Below are 15,684 nucleotides of genomic sequence, written 5' to 3' on the forward strand. Positions count from 1 at the left end.
TGCACTCTAGGTCACCCAACTACAGATATATGAATCCAAATCAAGCAAATGAGAGCATTCCTACTGAATCAGTGAGGTGACAGTATTTGTGAGAAATTTACTGCATCTCCACTGACTCATCAGATCTGGACTCTGGAGACTGGGCAGCACATACCCACTCCCCAGAAGAGGTATCAGAAATGTACTTTTAAGCTTCCTGGTGTCAGTAGTGAGATCTCAAGCCTGGATTGCTTCATATTGTATGGTCTTGAAATCATCAAGGACCATAATAATACTTTGAAAAGGGTCATCCAGATCACAGAGAGTTAAGGTTTGAGTTTCGAGATTCTTAACACAAGACAGATCACTGCCACATACAACAAAAAGCAGCCTTGACTTCTCTAGAGTAAGTGCTCTTGCTCCTGGCTTGAGCCTCTGGACATGATTATTATTTAAAGAGTTATTAACAACAAAAGGGAACACAGTTCAATGAGACTGATAGCTAATGAATGCACATTTCATTTATACTAATGTAAATAATTATATAAGCACTTGAAACAGATCACTAGAAGCAAAACACAATGGCCCACATCAAGAATAAGCTTTTAGTGGTTATAGAATCTTGAATATAATATAGTTGCTTTCTGACACTATTCCCATTGTTGTTACTATTAATTTCCTAGGACAGCATCTGAACATGCTGCAGAGGGTACATCACAAAGCCGGGGCTGAATGTGTGCTGCACCTTTTCCTTGGTGCATGCCTTTGCCACATTACACACTCTGTGCTTGATATCATCAATTCCAATTCTTTATTGGCTTTGTCTTCCTCCAGGCTGGGGAAGTATTGTTTTTATAGCTCCTGCCAAAGCTTGGCAAGCTGCAAAATTATCTGTATCTACGTTGACAGTCAGCTTCCTCCTTGGAAACACCAACCACGTTGCAGAGAGGATAGTCTCTGCCAGGCTCGGATGTCTCATCCCTGGGAGGTGACAGGGGGCACCGCACTTGTGCTAAACAATGGGCACAACTGAGGGCAGAGCAAAGCACATGGCTGTGAAAATAAGATCTATGTGAACTGATCTGAATGACTTGTAACACTGCACAAACTCAATCGCCTTGCAATCTTAAAATCATTCAAATTTTCATTGCATTAATTATAGCTATTGAGAAACTACCTTCAGATCTAAGTGTCACTCTGGGACTAACTAGACTACAAACACCAGTGAAGGCATTAATTCCTAGAGATACCTTTTTCAGAAGTTAACTACAGGGAATGATATTTATTTAGCAGATATAGAATCCTCCCTAACCTCTTAATTTTCTGTGATACTTTTATTTTACCTAGGATATGCAAGATTCCTATGGAGCTTTTTTCCTACAATATATGTACAGCATGTTTTAAATACACAGTTATTTCACCAAATAAGATTACATAAAACTTTCAAATCTCTATCTCTCAAATCTCTTTAGAAATAAGTAAGCATGTAATGAATTTAATTAAAAAGCTCTAAAGAACTTATCTTTTGAGTTATTCTCCCTTTGATTTTTTGCTAGTGGATTTCTGGCTTTTACTAAAGGGGCACAGAAAACGCTATGCAATTCAAGTGTGGGCCACAATGTCATTTCCCCGTTTGCAAGGCTCTCAGTTGTATTTCCCATGTGTAATGCCCAGGTGTAATATCCTACTCCACTGAACAAACAGGAGATGATACCATCACTCTGTCTAAGCACTGGGCTGGGAGGAGGGAGATTCACTTTCTGATTAACATCTCTGCCTTTTCCTCTGATTTCAACCTTCTGAAGACCTTGCCTGCAGCACCCTTGGGGGCTGCCTGCTGACTAACAGTAAGAAACCCACCACTAGGACTAAGGATGCATTGTATGATGTAGCTCAAGTTCACACAGAACAGTCTTAGAAGTTTGATGACTACACTACATTACAGAAGCAAAAGCTCTGCCTATCTGGCACTCAAAAAAAGTTTCTGCAATCACATACCCTGTATTTTGCAGCATCTAAAATACTTCAGGTACTAGTAGGGCGTGTAAAGTCACTGCTGAGCTGCTACAGTTTCAGGCAATACCCAAGGAGTGGCAGGCAAATGGAGATGAAACAGCTTCTTAGCTGGCAGATGGCAAAATTCACACTTTTGTTAGGAGGAGCTGTGGTGAGTCAGCAGGAGCATCAGCCCCTAACTTCCATCAGCTGGCCTAACCAAACCTGTCCTCTGACAGCTGAGTGCTATACTCTCCCTGCTGGGAGGAGCTGCACTCATCTGAAAAGATACTCTTTCTTGGCTTGCTTGAACATCCAGTATAATCCCCTGCCAATAATTACATTATTACTTTGCTCTGTGCAATCTATGAGTTGCATGTTGCAATGACCAGAATTGTAGATTGCTTTCACTGAGGTGATCTGAAGGCAAAATTTGACCCTTTTTACATAACGTTGGGAGATAGGGCTTACACGATGAATACTACCATACCTATATTTCATTTATATTTTATTAGATAGACCTTTTAAATTCAAAGTTTCTGATAAAATTCTAACATAAAAGTAGAGAGAGATTTTTCTTTTTCTAACATGCATTATGGATTTTACAGAAGAAGCTAAATTTGAAGGAGTCTGTAGTCAGTGGATTTGAAGAGACTGGAGGATGCCAGAGGATTACGATGAATCTAATTTTTTTCCTCAGCCACTCTGCCCAGGCCATACAGTGGAGTTGTGCAGCATAATTTTAAATGACCTCTCTCTCTCCAGTACAAAAAATCCTAGTCATAGTACAGAGCTTTTCTTAGCTAAATTATTATGCTTCTTAGGTAAAAAAAAATATTAAGTATAAAACAGGTATCTTGCATAAAAGAAATATTAAAGGACTACATCATCTAACCTTTCTATAAATTTCTTCCACGGAATCTCTCAGCAAAGAGATGAAAAGTGAGTGTAACTTATGCTGCCTAAGGGATTCTCCCTACTCAGAGCCAGGTTTTTGCTTCACATTACTGCTGTACGTGAAACCAGTAGGGCCGTGTTCAGAACAAAAGTTTGGGTCTTTACTTCTGAAGCAACTGACCAGATCACTTATTTTGTTTTACATTTACACAAAACAAACTGACAATTCCAGACTGACTACCTCAGTCCCCACAATTCTACTACATACTCAAGTAAATATCCACAAGTACACAAGCAATTTTTTCAGAACTTGCTTTGTAAACTGGATTAACCCACCATCTGCTAGGAAGCCAATGATCTAATTTAATTTATTCTTATCTACCTTCTGTGTAAGCACAGCTTGTCAACTCCGGTGCTACATGTTTGGCAGAATGTGAATAAGAGCCTTGGCTCCAGTGCAAAAGAGACACTCAGTAGTGAGGAGACATCAAGAAAGTCCTGTGCAGTAAGTACTTACTACCTGCGAGATGAACTTCAAAGGACAAAATTCCTGCAACTGTGAAGCCCCTCCAAATTGCTGACCTCCACTAAAGGCTTCTGTTTAGTTTTCTCTGCTGTTTTACAGAATCTCAGTAGATCATCTCCTGGAAGCCCAGACTTCAGAAGGGCTGTTATAGAATGCATATCAGCAGCTGACTACTCTTTCTGCACCTGCTCTAAATGCCAGAAAATTATTTGTTTCTGTAACTGCTAGCAGGTTCTGCTCATAAAACTCGATTTCACTGTGGTGTGAAGACACATCAGTGTCAGTTCCAGTAAAGGTGAATAAATGAAAAAAACACCTGGACACATGAGCCAGAACCAAAGTTCTGATCCTGACCTTTAGAAGAGGTGATCTTCTGCAAGCTTATTTTACAAATAAAATACTATTTCATCCTGCTGTAAACGATTTCAGAATTTGAGGCTTTTAATATTTGATTCCGTCTTCAGAATATTTTTAAAAATCCATATTAAAGTAGTAAATTGTTTTGATAATCTGGGGCATTTAATGAAATAAGGACTTCTTCCATATATTTGTTACAGCCATCTTAACTTTCAGCACTCTCCTCCTTCTCACGAAGTCTCTTTATACCTAACATATTTTTATACCTGAAAATACAAATATACGCCCCTCCTAGAAGGATGATGGCTTCATTTTTCATTACTGAGTCATATTTTATACTTAGGAACAAACAAAACCTAGTCTTGGGCAAGAGTAAATTTTTCTTCCCTGAATACTTAAGAGATTTGTGACAGTATCAAGCTCCTCAGTAAGACCCAGGATCCAGGAGAGCAGGCACCACAATTCCCAGCTGAGAGATGCTGATGTATCTGTCACAGTGAGAGCTCTCCCAATAAGGAGTTCAATGGCATTTCAGGGTTATGCAGCTGTATCACAACGTTTGCATAACCCTGAAACCCCTAGCGCTGTTTACCTTTACCATTATATTATTCCGTGTACAGCAGTATATTTTCCCCTTGATCCCTCTCTGCATAATTCCTTTTTGCTACTGTTATACATTGTCTATAGCAATGCAATCAAATGTTATAAATCTATGCACTGAGATACATATGTCCTTAAAATTTGGGCTGGCCTTTCCCAATGTTGAAAACATCACTTCTCTCCCTCGTACATGGAGTGAGAAATGACAGGTCACAGTGTCAGGCAGCACAGAGGTTTTAACTTCCTTACCCTCCATGCGAATATAATTTAAGACCCAACACCCACCTCCAGTGCCTAGTCATAGTGATAATATCATGAAGGATGGGGACAACTTCATATTCATACTTGTGAATTAATTTGTTTATAAAATGGTCATTTCATAGTCAGGGATGGTTAAATCCAAGAACATGAGATGCAATTTTCAGAGGCACTGAACAATTGCATCCCCTGCTGAAATCAATAGGAACAGTAGGAGTTCAGCACCTTTGATCAATGGGACCAGTGATTTGCAAGTCTTAATCACCTGCTGATAAAATGGTGAAGTATCATGGAAGAAAAATCCTACTCACTAATGGGCTAAAAATAACTACTAAATGAGCAGCCACAGCACCCACTGTATTTGGCTTAAAGGAAATGATGGGGTGCTGCAAAAAACCAAAAGAAGTACTATATTTCTTATTCTATCTCTTGCATTTGCCTAATTTACTCTTAATTTTTTTGGCAAGACTCTCAAGCAGACCAGGAACTGCTGGTGGAGCTATTGCAGCCCTCCATGCATTGGTGAGAGGCACCAACATCACATCCCTGAGGTGTGTCCCAACTGCTCATATGCCTCACTGCCCACTTTGTGGGCAAATTCAACAACCGTGCCTCAGATTTACATTCCTCAACACATAGGAAAACAGAAAATGAAAAATAAAAGTATGTAGGACGTTTCCATAGAAAATAATTCAACATATTTACAATTACATCTCCAACAGTCTGAAGACCAAACACGCACTTTATGAAATAAGGTTTTTTGGGAGTGACTACTATGACTTTAGAACCTATTCACAGAAATTACTCCTGTTGAAGTGAAAATATGTGTTTTTCTTGATACACTAAATATTTTCAATAAATCTGCTGTTACACAACCACCAATAGTGTTCTATAATTTCCTTACTATCCATATAATAGTCAAATTTATTTCAGAATGGCCAAATAGTAAACACAGTGATTATAGGCCAAAAGAGGATTAATGGAAAAACAGTATTTTTTTTAAACTGAGTAGTAGTTTAAAGGAGAGAAAATACAGAAGAATTACATGTTCTTGTGTAAAAGCTTCGCTACTGAGTCTCACTGATAAGAGGGAAAGGCTGAAAAATAAAAGAACAAAAACATTTTTCTAGTTTACCTTTTGATTGAAAAGAAATCACAGATTAGAGCACTCTGGCACAGGTCTCAGTTCATTACAAATGTAAGAGCCACTTGTAAATTTTGATCTGGAAAAAGCTTCATGTCTAAGACTTTGTTCTGACTTGAGGCTCAGATTTTAGTGTCTTTTAAAAGTTAACAGGTAGCACAAGTATTAAATGGCAGTGAAAAATACTTGAACATTTGAGTTCTTAGATTGTGAGAAGAAAAAGACTGATGTTAAATTTTGATCAACATTCATTTGGCCTGAAATTGTAGCTTATGGTAAGTTAATGTAGGCTATGCCAAAAAATACAACGATGCAAACAATTTTGCCTTTTAAAAGTCTCCCTTATTTTTCCAGTAAAAACTGCTGAGCTGATCACAGGTTAAGTTTGGTCCTGATATTAAAATGAGTTTTGTTTTACAATGTGGGCCCATGTGATTGCTCAGATACAGCTTCCTCTGACTTGAAGAAAAGTTCTATATTCAACTGCTCGTAACATGCAAATTTAAATTTTTGATGTGAAAACATATGCAAATGTGCAACCCTACAGAGCCAGTGAACTCTGAAAACAGTTTATATGCTATGATTCAAACCTAGCAAAAGGGAAAGAACTGAGGTATCTGAGTCATAAGAAGAGACCGTAAACTTATTTAAATATTTAACCAACCAGAGATGGGCATAAGGAATATTCACTTGGAAAAAGCTAACTAATGCTACCTGAATCTGCAGGAAAGCTTATGCAATTCAAAGATCTCTGGGGAAACCAAGAACAAATAACGGCATCCTGAAATTTTTTCTGAATTAGAACTGCTGGTTCAAAAGTTGATATTTTTTTCCACTGAAAACATAAGTAGAAATAGTAATAATTTATAAAAGGAAAAGACATCTCCATTTCACCTGCTTCTGCTTAACTAAAGAAAACATGCTACACCCTTGTGCTACCAAGGTATGACAAACAGACACATCTACAGGAGAGTCACACAGAGATCTTTAATTCACGGTGACAAGGAGTGCTTCCAGCCTTCTCAGGCTGATGACATATACCAGTATATCCCTAGAAAGTTACAGAAATTTCAGTAGCAGACTGAAATCTAAACAGGGATGAAAGAGACAGTGCTTCATCCAGATAAAAATCTAAATGGAGTGGGTGGGATAAAATGTGTAGCAAACAGATGAGGCTGCAAAAATGATAGAGCCAGTCCTAACTGAGGGCATATGCTCGCCAGCTGTTATGTAAATCTGCAATTAATGGAGCTTACGAGATCCTCAGGTGCTTTCAAATCATCATGCACCAGAAATGCTCAAATCTGCTTTCCCATATGCATTAGGTGAGGATGTTAGGAAAAAATCCCTCCTGATGAGCATCTTGCTGACAATAACCAAAGCTTTTTCACTATGGAACCAAAGAAAACTTCAGCGGGAAACAAGAAATAATTGAAATTTTAATAATTTTCACTGTAGACACATTTATTCAGAGAGTATAGAAAATCACTGGCCATTTACCAGTCTGGTGGTATCTGTATTCGTATCTCTGTCAAGTTTTACCAAGTATGAATTGCACTCTTTCAGGCAAACCTGAAATTATTCCCATTCAAGCTACAGGGTATCAGGAATACTCAGGTTCCTGCCACCTCTGAACTGTCATCTAAAACAACACTCTAAGAGTGTGTGTGAGATGGCAAAAATTAATTAGATTTCCCTATGTTTACAGAAGCCACAGTCACATTCTTAAATTCTACACACAGAATGCTCTTTAATATTTTCAATTAAGATGGAAAATCCAATGCAATAATTAAAGTTCAGGCTAAATGTTATGTAGGAAATCACAAAGAATTGCTCTCCTAATATGTTTGTAACCACATTGACTTCAAGCCATCTCCAACCTGTCCTCCAAAGAAAAACACAAGAACAAACTCCATATCGAAGGAAGCCTTTCTGGCTACTCTGATAAACCTGTCCAATGTATTTTGCTAACAAAACGGCGAAGTTGGTACCATGTTACTCATTTTTTAAACATAAATTCAATAAAAGGATAACAAAGTCTATCTTAAGACAACATAGTATAAAATTATTTTTAGAGCTAGTTGTCATTCTAGCAAATGATTTAACAATTAGGAAGAAAATCGTGTAAGATCTAAATGGTGATGTGACTGAAGAAATTTACTATGGGTAGCAAGGGAAAACACAATTAAACATTACCAGTCTTTCCAAATAATTCCTTAAGAGCAACAATGTTGTAAGGCATAATATGAGAATCAAGCATTTAAGAAAATATCACAGTAATTAAAATCAGTAGGAGCCTTCTGCTAGTATAAACATGTAATCTTGAATAATATTTCTCTGTTAGGCAACATCAAGGTTAACAGAGTTAGAAAGTTAATGAGAATTCTATGTTCAACCTTTAGCCAAACCAGTGTTTTGTCTGCCAGGATTTAAAAAGCACCAATGACAAATATTATTAGTAAAACATGATTTATTTTAGTGTAATGCAAGCAAGAAGACAGAGCAGAGGAGGCAGAAGAATAATTCAGCAGAGGAAAGGATCAGGGCTTACCGATAACATAGGCGAGCAACAGTGCCAGGGTCACTGTGATAGCAGTGGCACTCAGAGCTGTGCACTTCCAGTTGCAACACCTGTAAGGTTTGTTAAAAGTGAAGGCAGATCTGGAAAAGGTACTTCTAGGAAGAGGCCTAGGAGGTGGAGAGTAAACAGTATTGGATGTTAAGGGATAATTCTGACTGGCTGCACTGAAGATAGCTGAAGACCCAGATCCATGTTTAAACAGGAAATGCCTACAAAGAGAAGACAAAGAATGATGTTGTAAAACCACTCTGTGATGCAAAAAGCAAAAGGAACTATATAAGCACTGTATAGTAAGCACTGAAGAGTAAATACTGCATATAGCCACAGAAAATATCAAAGACAGGAAAATGTGTATTTGAATACCCTCCACAAGTTTTTTAACCACACCACAAGATGTCCAGCAATGTTTTAGTGACACAACACACCATAAATAAATTCTGAGCTAATTTCCCCATGTTTAGAGTAATGCTGATGGAAGGTTGTTTCTCAGTACTGGGATCCTCCAAGATGAGCAGCCTCTGCGTGCCTTTACACAGATGTGACAGAGACGTGGGAACTGTTACTGGCAGTATCCCCTCCATCCACACCTACCAGGTTTATTCACTGGAGTACCCAAAAAATACTAAAGCCAGTGTCATTGTGAACATTTATTTTTTACCATGGAATATAGGAAATTAAAAAAAACAAAAAACCAACTGACTACTTAGTCACCTGATTTACAAGGCTAATCCATTCTGAAGAACTGTAGTTACTATACAGGGGAGCACAATTTCTTTACTCTTCTTAATTGCGCTATTTTGAGAGTAGTTTTTCTTCAAATGCTTTTGCCTACTGCAGTGATTCTCAAACACACTAAGAAAGAATTCATTTGGAGACCTATTTCAGCCTACTTAGCAGGACTGATTGCCTTCAGAAAAAATAGCAAAGATTTATATTAGCACAAAAAATAAGGTACAAAAATGTGCCTTGCAGAACAGGCTCTGGTGCAGAAGTATAGAGTAATTCTTTATAGGAGGGATGTTTTTTCAGGACTGGCAAGTGTCTCCAAGAGAATTTAGGAAAGTTTATTTAATGTTAAACAATAACTTACCATGATATGTGCTCAGAAATTGTGAAAAAAGAGCTAGTTCAGGGCACACTAACCACAAAGAAACACCAGGTTTTTTTGGTCCTTCTTGCTTTTTTTTATCTAAGGGAGTAAGCTTCTTCAGCGCTCTCTTTTCTGACAGGTGCACCTCTGAAACTCATGCTACAGCATGCACCTAAAGGAATTTAGAGCATCTTGGTGTTGTTCCTCCATCTCAAGCTAAGAAAGCAAGTGACATGGTCCAGAACCTTCCCAATGGCAAATGTGCCTCTACAGCTTTGGCAAGGCACAAGACGAGTTTTTGAATGCGTATATGGATCAATCAATCCATGCTGGGAGAATTTCTTTGACAATACACAGCGGGATGTATGCACGATCAAACACTCAACAGTAGGAAACATTGTTATACTGTGACATTTGACTTTAAGAATATTGTAAACACATGTTCCTGAAATGGTAATTGCTAAAATGGTGTAATGAGTATGGTATTATATATTTCCATTATAAGATTTTAAAAGAAAGGTTACGGTTTTCAAAATGCCAGATTATATAAAATAAAAAGGTATTACAGAGCAGTTTTATCTTTTAAAGAGCCCTTTAGTTACATAAAACAGAAAGCAAATGAGAATACAGGTTAGCTTGCACTGCAGTTTACAGGGCCTGTGTATCAGGAGTCTTATGAATAAACCACAAGAATGAAATTTGAGTATTAGTTACTTTTGCTTTGTGATTATTACCCAAATGAGCTGCACTCAGAAAAAACTGGACATCTGACCCTGACTGAGTACAGCATCCTGGCAGTGCATCAGACAACAAATTCTAGTTTTCTGTCCCACTGACTTCCACAGCTGTAGATACACACATCAGAAAGACAGCATAGCTCTCCATATTGTAATGTTACCTCTATTTTAGTTCAAAACTTATAAACTAATATATAGTAAAATAATAAATTCAAATGAAGTAATGTAACTATTTACAGGACTATATAAACCTGCTTCCTTCCTTTTAGGCCATGAGAGCACAGCTGGTTATTTTGGATTCAATGCTTTGTTGTCACACATGAAAGCTTTTGCAAGTATAAGAAGTTTATTCTCAGTCAGCAGTTAATGAGATACATAGTCACTTAGACTTTTGGTAGGAAAAAATGTCATGGCAAAATTCCTATTGATATTCAGGGAAATAGAAGCAAAATCACCACATAAAATCAGACATGTTATTAGATATAAGCATATACGTATGAGAAGTATGTATGCATGTATACATACAGACACACACACATACACATTTATATATATAAAAATATTACAAATATAAAAAGTCAATTGTTCTTTACATGTTTTAATTCAAGACATAATGACAAAATCTGCTTATTTGAAAATTTCTTCTAAATTTTTTGGAAATTACAGCAAAAGATCAGATACTGGCAGTATTGACTGTCCTTTATGGTGCATAGCTCAAAGTTATCAGAGACAAAGGGAAGGATATACTGAACAGAAAATTGTTATTATTAAGGCTCTAACAACCTGCAATCAATAGCTAGGAAAAATTTCATACTCTTGAACAAGAATTTATAACAAGGGCTCGATGATAAAGTGCCAGTGTGCGAAGTCACTTGTCTATTAGGAGAAGAGTACGCAGAACGTGGATCCAGCTCACTCTTTTTTGGACAGATGATTCCAGTCACATAGGGGAGAATTTAAATTGCTCTAATTTGTAATAAAACTGAGATTCTGAAGCAATGTACACTGAAACTGAGCTACCAGTGAAATAAAGATGAGAAAATGTTTAAAAAATCCAATTGTTTACTACTTCCATTTTTGGGAGTGTATATTGAGTACCCAAAGACATTTTTATAAAATCTGAAAAACACTAGTGGCACAAAGACTAATTTCCAAAGCCAGACTGTGACTATGTTCTCATAAACTCAGACGACTCCTCATCTGTCTGAGCACACCACGGTTCCCAAAGGACGTCAGGACATGCTAAACTGTTGCTATCAATTCCATAAAATCAGGCTCTCTTTCTAAAGAGCAAAATAATAAAACCTGCAGTTTTTTGGTAACCGGGAACACAAGAAAAATCAGAGAATTTATAAGGATGATTGATAACATCACTCCTTCCAAGTGGAGAAAAACTACATGTTCACAAAAACATATAAAAAATCCACAAAGAAGATGACAGTAAAAAGAGCAATATAGGACATAATCTGTAAAGCATTTATTGGTGAAATAGAAGTAATTTAATATTATTACACTGATAACTCAAATACATAAATAAATATTAAAGGCTTAATAATAACTTCACATGTAGAAGAGGCAGTTGGAAAGCATTCCCTCTTTGAGGTAACCTCAGTGTCTGTTTGGCTGTTAATCCCTCTGTTCATCTCTACAAATGTTAGACTTCTGAACTTTGAATCCTGTCAGGAGAACTTAAATGAAGAAAAAGATCCTAGCAGGACCAAAGCCCTCCACACCAGCAATGGAAGCAGCAAAAGCCTCAGTGAGGTTCCTTTGCTACACTGAGCTCTTTGCCCTCTTGCCCGCCCCTGTCCAGCACAGAACACTACTACTACTTTTGGGGAGTAAAGTGGAACCAACCACATGCTGGCTGACCAGGAGCAATGTCTCCACCTGCCACTGACATGCCCAGCAAAGGGGAAGGGACTTATTTGGATGTTCAGCTGACACAAGGCCTGAAATCAGACCTGTTAGTCCTGCTGATGGCAGAACTGCTTTCATTCTGTGTAGAAGCAGTTTCCTGTGGCTCATTCAAGTGCTCTTGTTTAACCTCACGAGGAATGGCAGATAACTCCAAGAGCACAGGTCATACAAATGATGAATTCTTAGCTAGGAGATGGTTAGAGAAGAGCTCATCTATTTATATGCCTCTCCATCAGGATATTTCATTGTGTACTTTTGGCTCTTTAAATGGAACAGCAATTTAAGTCTTATAAAAGCTTGAAGCAACATCCCAACTGAATTCATGTGGCAACAACATAATACTATTACAGAAACCAGATTATCTCCACAAAGAATTCTGTAATGAAATTCTGAGAAAATATTTTTATATCCCGATACTGTAGAAATGCCCCTCAACTTTTTCAAGGGCTTGGTATCATTTCTCTAACTTTCTATGCATTAACTCTGTGCCAAGCATCTGTAGGCCCAAACTTTCATTTGTTCCTGTAACATGCTTTCCTTCCATTTCCATTAAAAACCATGAGTTTGTAAGAAAAAAAAAAAAGAACAACAGCAGACTTGAAAGGGAGCCAACAGCCAAGTTAGAAACACAAATCTTGCTATACCTTGGCCAAAAAATCAGTCTGCACTTCTGGATAAACCAAATAGGAATACATTCGTACCTGTATATGTTTCACATTCAAGAAGTAGTTACTTAAAGCATTACAAATTGCTGCAAAGCTATGTGATAGAAAAACTAAGAAGACTTCAGTTCAACCATTTAAATTGCTTAATTTCTTTTCAACTACATTTTATAGCTGCATACAATGTATGTAATTGTATATCTATACTGATATTTAACTGAAGTAATTCCTTTAGATGTCAACAGAAGTGCAAAGGAAATTTTTAAGGGGCATAGCAAATGAAACATCAGAAGGATTCTGATTGTTGGCATAGCCAGAAAATATATAGAGATGGTAGCCAAAAGAGATTTGGAACTGATATGGTTGCCCATCTACTTTGGCAAACACTGACAAGAAGACATTGGTACCTGCCCATTTTAAGCCACTTAGTATTTCTTGTGACAGTAGTAACAAGCAGAAATAGAACCACTTTGTTAAAATTTCCTCTTTGAGCTGGACTTGCTTTTTGAATAGTTCACACAGAATTGCTTCCCTTTATTCACTCATGTTTTCTTTACAAAGCATCTGAAAACTAGCACTGTGACCCTGGATGTGAAAGGATGTAAAAGGAATCTGTATCCCTTGCTTTTTGCTCCAGTACTGAACAGCAAGTGATGCAATGCTGTCTCACTTTGTTGTTGCTGGAGGCAAACTAGGCTTGTTAACCAGGTGACTAAACTTTCAAGTCTCTGGCAGAAATCTGGGACAATAATTATATAAATATTGGATGGTGCCAAAATCAATCAAGAACAGCTTCTATAATGGAACTGTTGTCCAAAATACAACTGCTTTCTGGTTTAATTTGCTTTTTAATGAAACAAACAAACAAACAAACAAAAACTAAAACTAAAATTACCACAATGAGTACATAAATTACTGTTGCATATACCTGTATGGGCTTTGTTACTGTGATACATGGTGACGTCTCTACATTAACTCAGTAATTTTCAAAAATGTTTTTCTGTGGTTTAGAACTTTGCTGTAGCACTCCAACTCGAACAACAGCTGAGTAAAACAACTAATGCAAACAGAAATTTGTGATGTAAGGAAGGAATAAGCTCCTGGCTTGCTCTATTGCTTTTTCTCAACAAATTTTAAGAATATTTTGTGGAAATTATGAAAAACAGTGGTTACAATAATATTTATTTAAGTCATATAAAGTACACAGTATTTGCAGAGTACTTCAAAACCATGAATCAAGAAGGATAAAAATCCCAATATTGTAATTTTATTGCCTATATTCTGTGGTTGAAGGATGACTTAAAGAAAGGAATGAGTAACTCGAGCAGTTGCCCCTTAGTTCTCTTCGCCACCGATTTCCTCCTATGAATATTCATGCATATTCTGACTTTTGTTACCAGCATTTCAGTCTACTTCCATGTATCTACACTCACATGCATACAATGTAATCCAAGCTGTACAGAGACTGTGACAAATAAAGTTTACCTGACAAGAGATGTATCACATGAACTACATAAATACTGTTTAGACTTTGAAACCAGCTTTCCTAGAAATAGCTAACCAGAAAATAGAACATTTCTGGGGAGTAACATTACGCATACGTATCTGATTTTTTTGGAAATGAAAAGGTAGAAGTGTTTTCATGTCTCTGACCCCTTCTCACAGCCTAGATCCTTTGTATTAACCTGTATTTATTGTTCTCTTTTCAAATTTAGATTCAGTCTGTTTCTGGTTTTGTAAATGGAAACACTATTTCATAGAAAGCTAAAAGGCTGCTTGCTTATTGGTGGCCATAAAATCACAACATAGCTTTACATTTAGTTATAACTTTATATACCATCACATTATTCAAAATAATTTGCAGCATGATTGTTCAAGTTACTATATTTACCTGCCATGAAAAACCCTTACACAAATACTATCCCACTTTTCCAGGGAAGCCCACACCAGAGCTTCTCACAAAGAAAAAATTCAAGAGCGTATGAACAATTTAACTTATCCTATAGTCCTTAGTGACTGCATCTCAAAGTACTCAAAAGCAGGACCCTCAAGTGCCATTGCAGCTGACATGAAAGTTGTACTTCATTGTAGCTGACAAATGTTTATATTTTTATTTCCATAAAAGACACCTTCATTCTCACATTATTAAATTTAAGGTCATATTTACAGCTTTTATTTTTCAGTTCATGGTCATATTGACAGTCTTCAATTTATCTTTTGGAATTCAGAAGACAAATATTTTCAGGTCTTTTCTGCTGTGCAGTGAAAACACACGGGATTCAGAATGAATTAAAAAACCTTGCCATGTGTCTGTTTTTAATATGGTCAGCCTTTATATATGTTGATTTATTGTTTAATTAGGTAGAAAATGAGAAAATACAAGAGAAATGTCATAATGGCAAATACTGGCCAACATAATTTGAAGAAAAGATCATAAAGGAAGCCTTCCCTGCTTTTATTCTTGGAATAGCCCCAAATCTGGTCATTTAACTCAGGAGTAGGCTCCATTGCATTGCTCAAGTAGAAAGTGTCTCCCTGTTTGGTGGCTTATGATCATTAACACCTGTCTGCCTTGGGAGCTGTAAAAGCTGCTCTGTTTGCTATGGAAACCTTGACCTGGGAAAAAAATCAAGGCACAAAAAATGCTTTTTGAGTCTCTGCACTGGAGGCAAGATTTACGAGATCCACAAGATGTTCAGATATGTAGAGACCAAGAAGAAAGATCAAGCCTTCCAAGAGCTCACACTGAACTGTGAATTTCTAGACGCATTTTTATTTAATTATTTTTGCTTTTAAAATTACTCCAGCTTACACAGAAAGGGACTATGTAGAGGTGTCTGTGATTTGAAAGGCTATCAATGTACTTCCTGAAGAGAAAAAAATAATTATGTGGTTGATTTAAAAAGAACAAAGCTAAACCATAGTACAGAATAAATCT

At 37.0% G+C, this 15,684-nt stretch overlaps 1 protein-coding gene across 4 annotated transcripts in view; it reads right to left on the bottom strand.

The window, feature by feature from the left end:
* Window positions 1-15,684, bottom strand: part of TENM1 (teneurin transmembrane protein 1) — a 318,181-nt gene that overhangs the window by 139,481 nt on the left and 163,016 nt on the right. For all 4 annotated transcript variants that reach the window (XM_088173259.1, XM_088173258.1, XM_014886212.2 and 1 more), the window contains one exon: window positions 8,308-8,546. In XM_088173259.1, the coding sequence (XP_088029385.1) occupies window positions 8,308-8,546 (239 nt within the window). The remainder of the gene's footprint in view (window positions 1-8,307; window positions 8,547-15,684) is intronic.

Source organism: Sturnus vulgaris, chromosome 14 (assembly GCF_052056855.1).
Source record: "Sturnus vulgaris isolate bStuVul1 chromosome 14, bStuVul1.hap1, whole genome shotgun sequence".
NCBI classification, from domain to species: Eukaryota; Metazoa; Chordata; class Aves; order Passeriformes; family Sturnidae; genus Sturnus; species Sturnus vulgaris.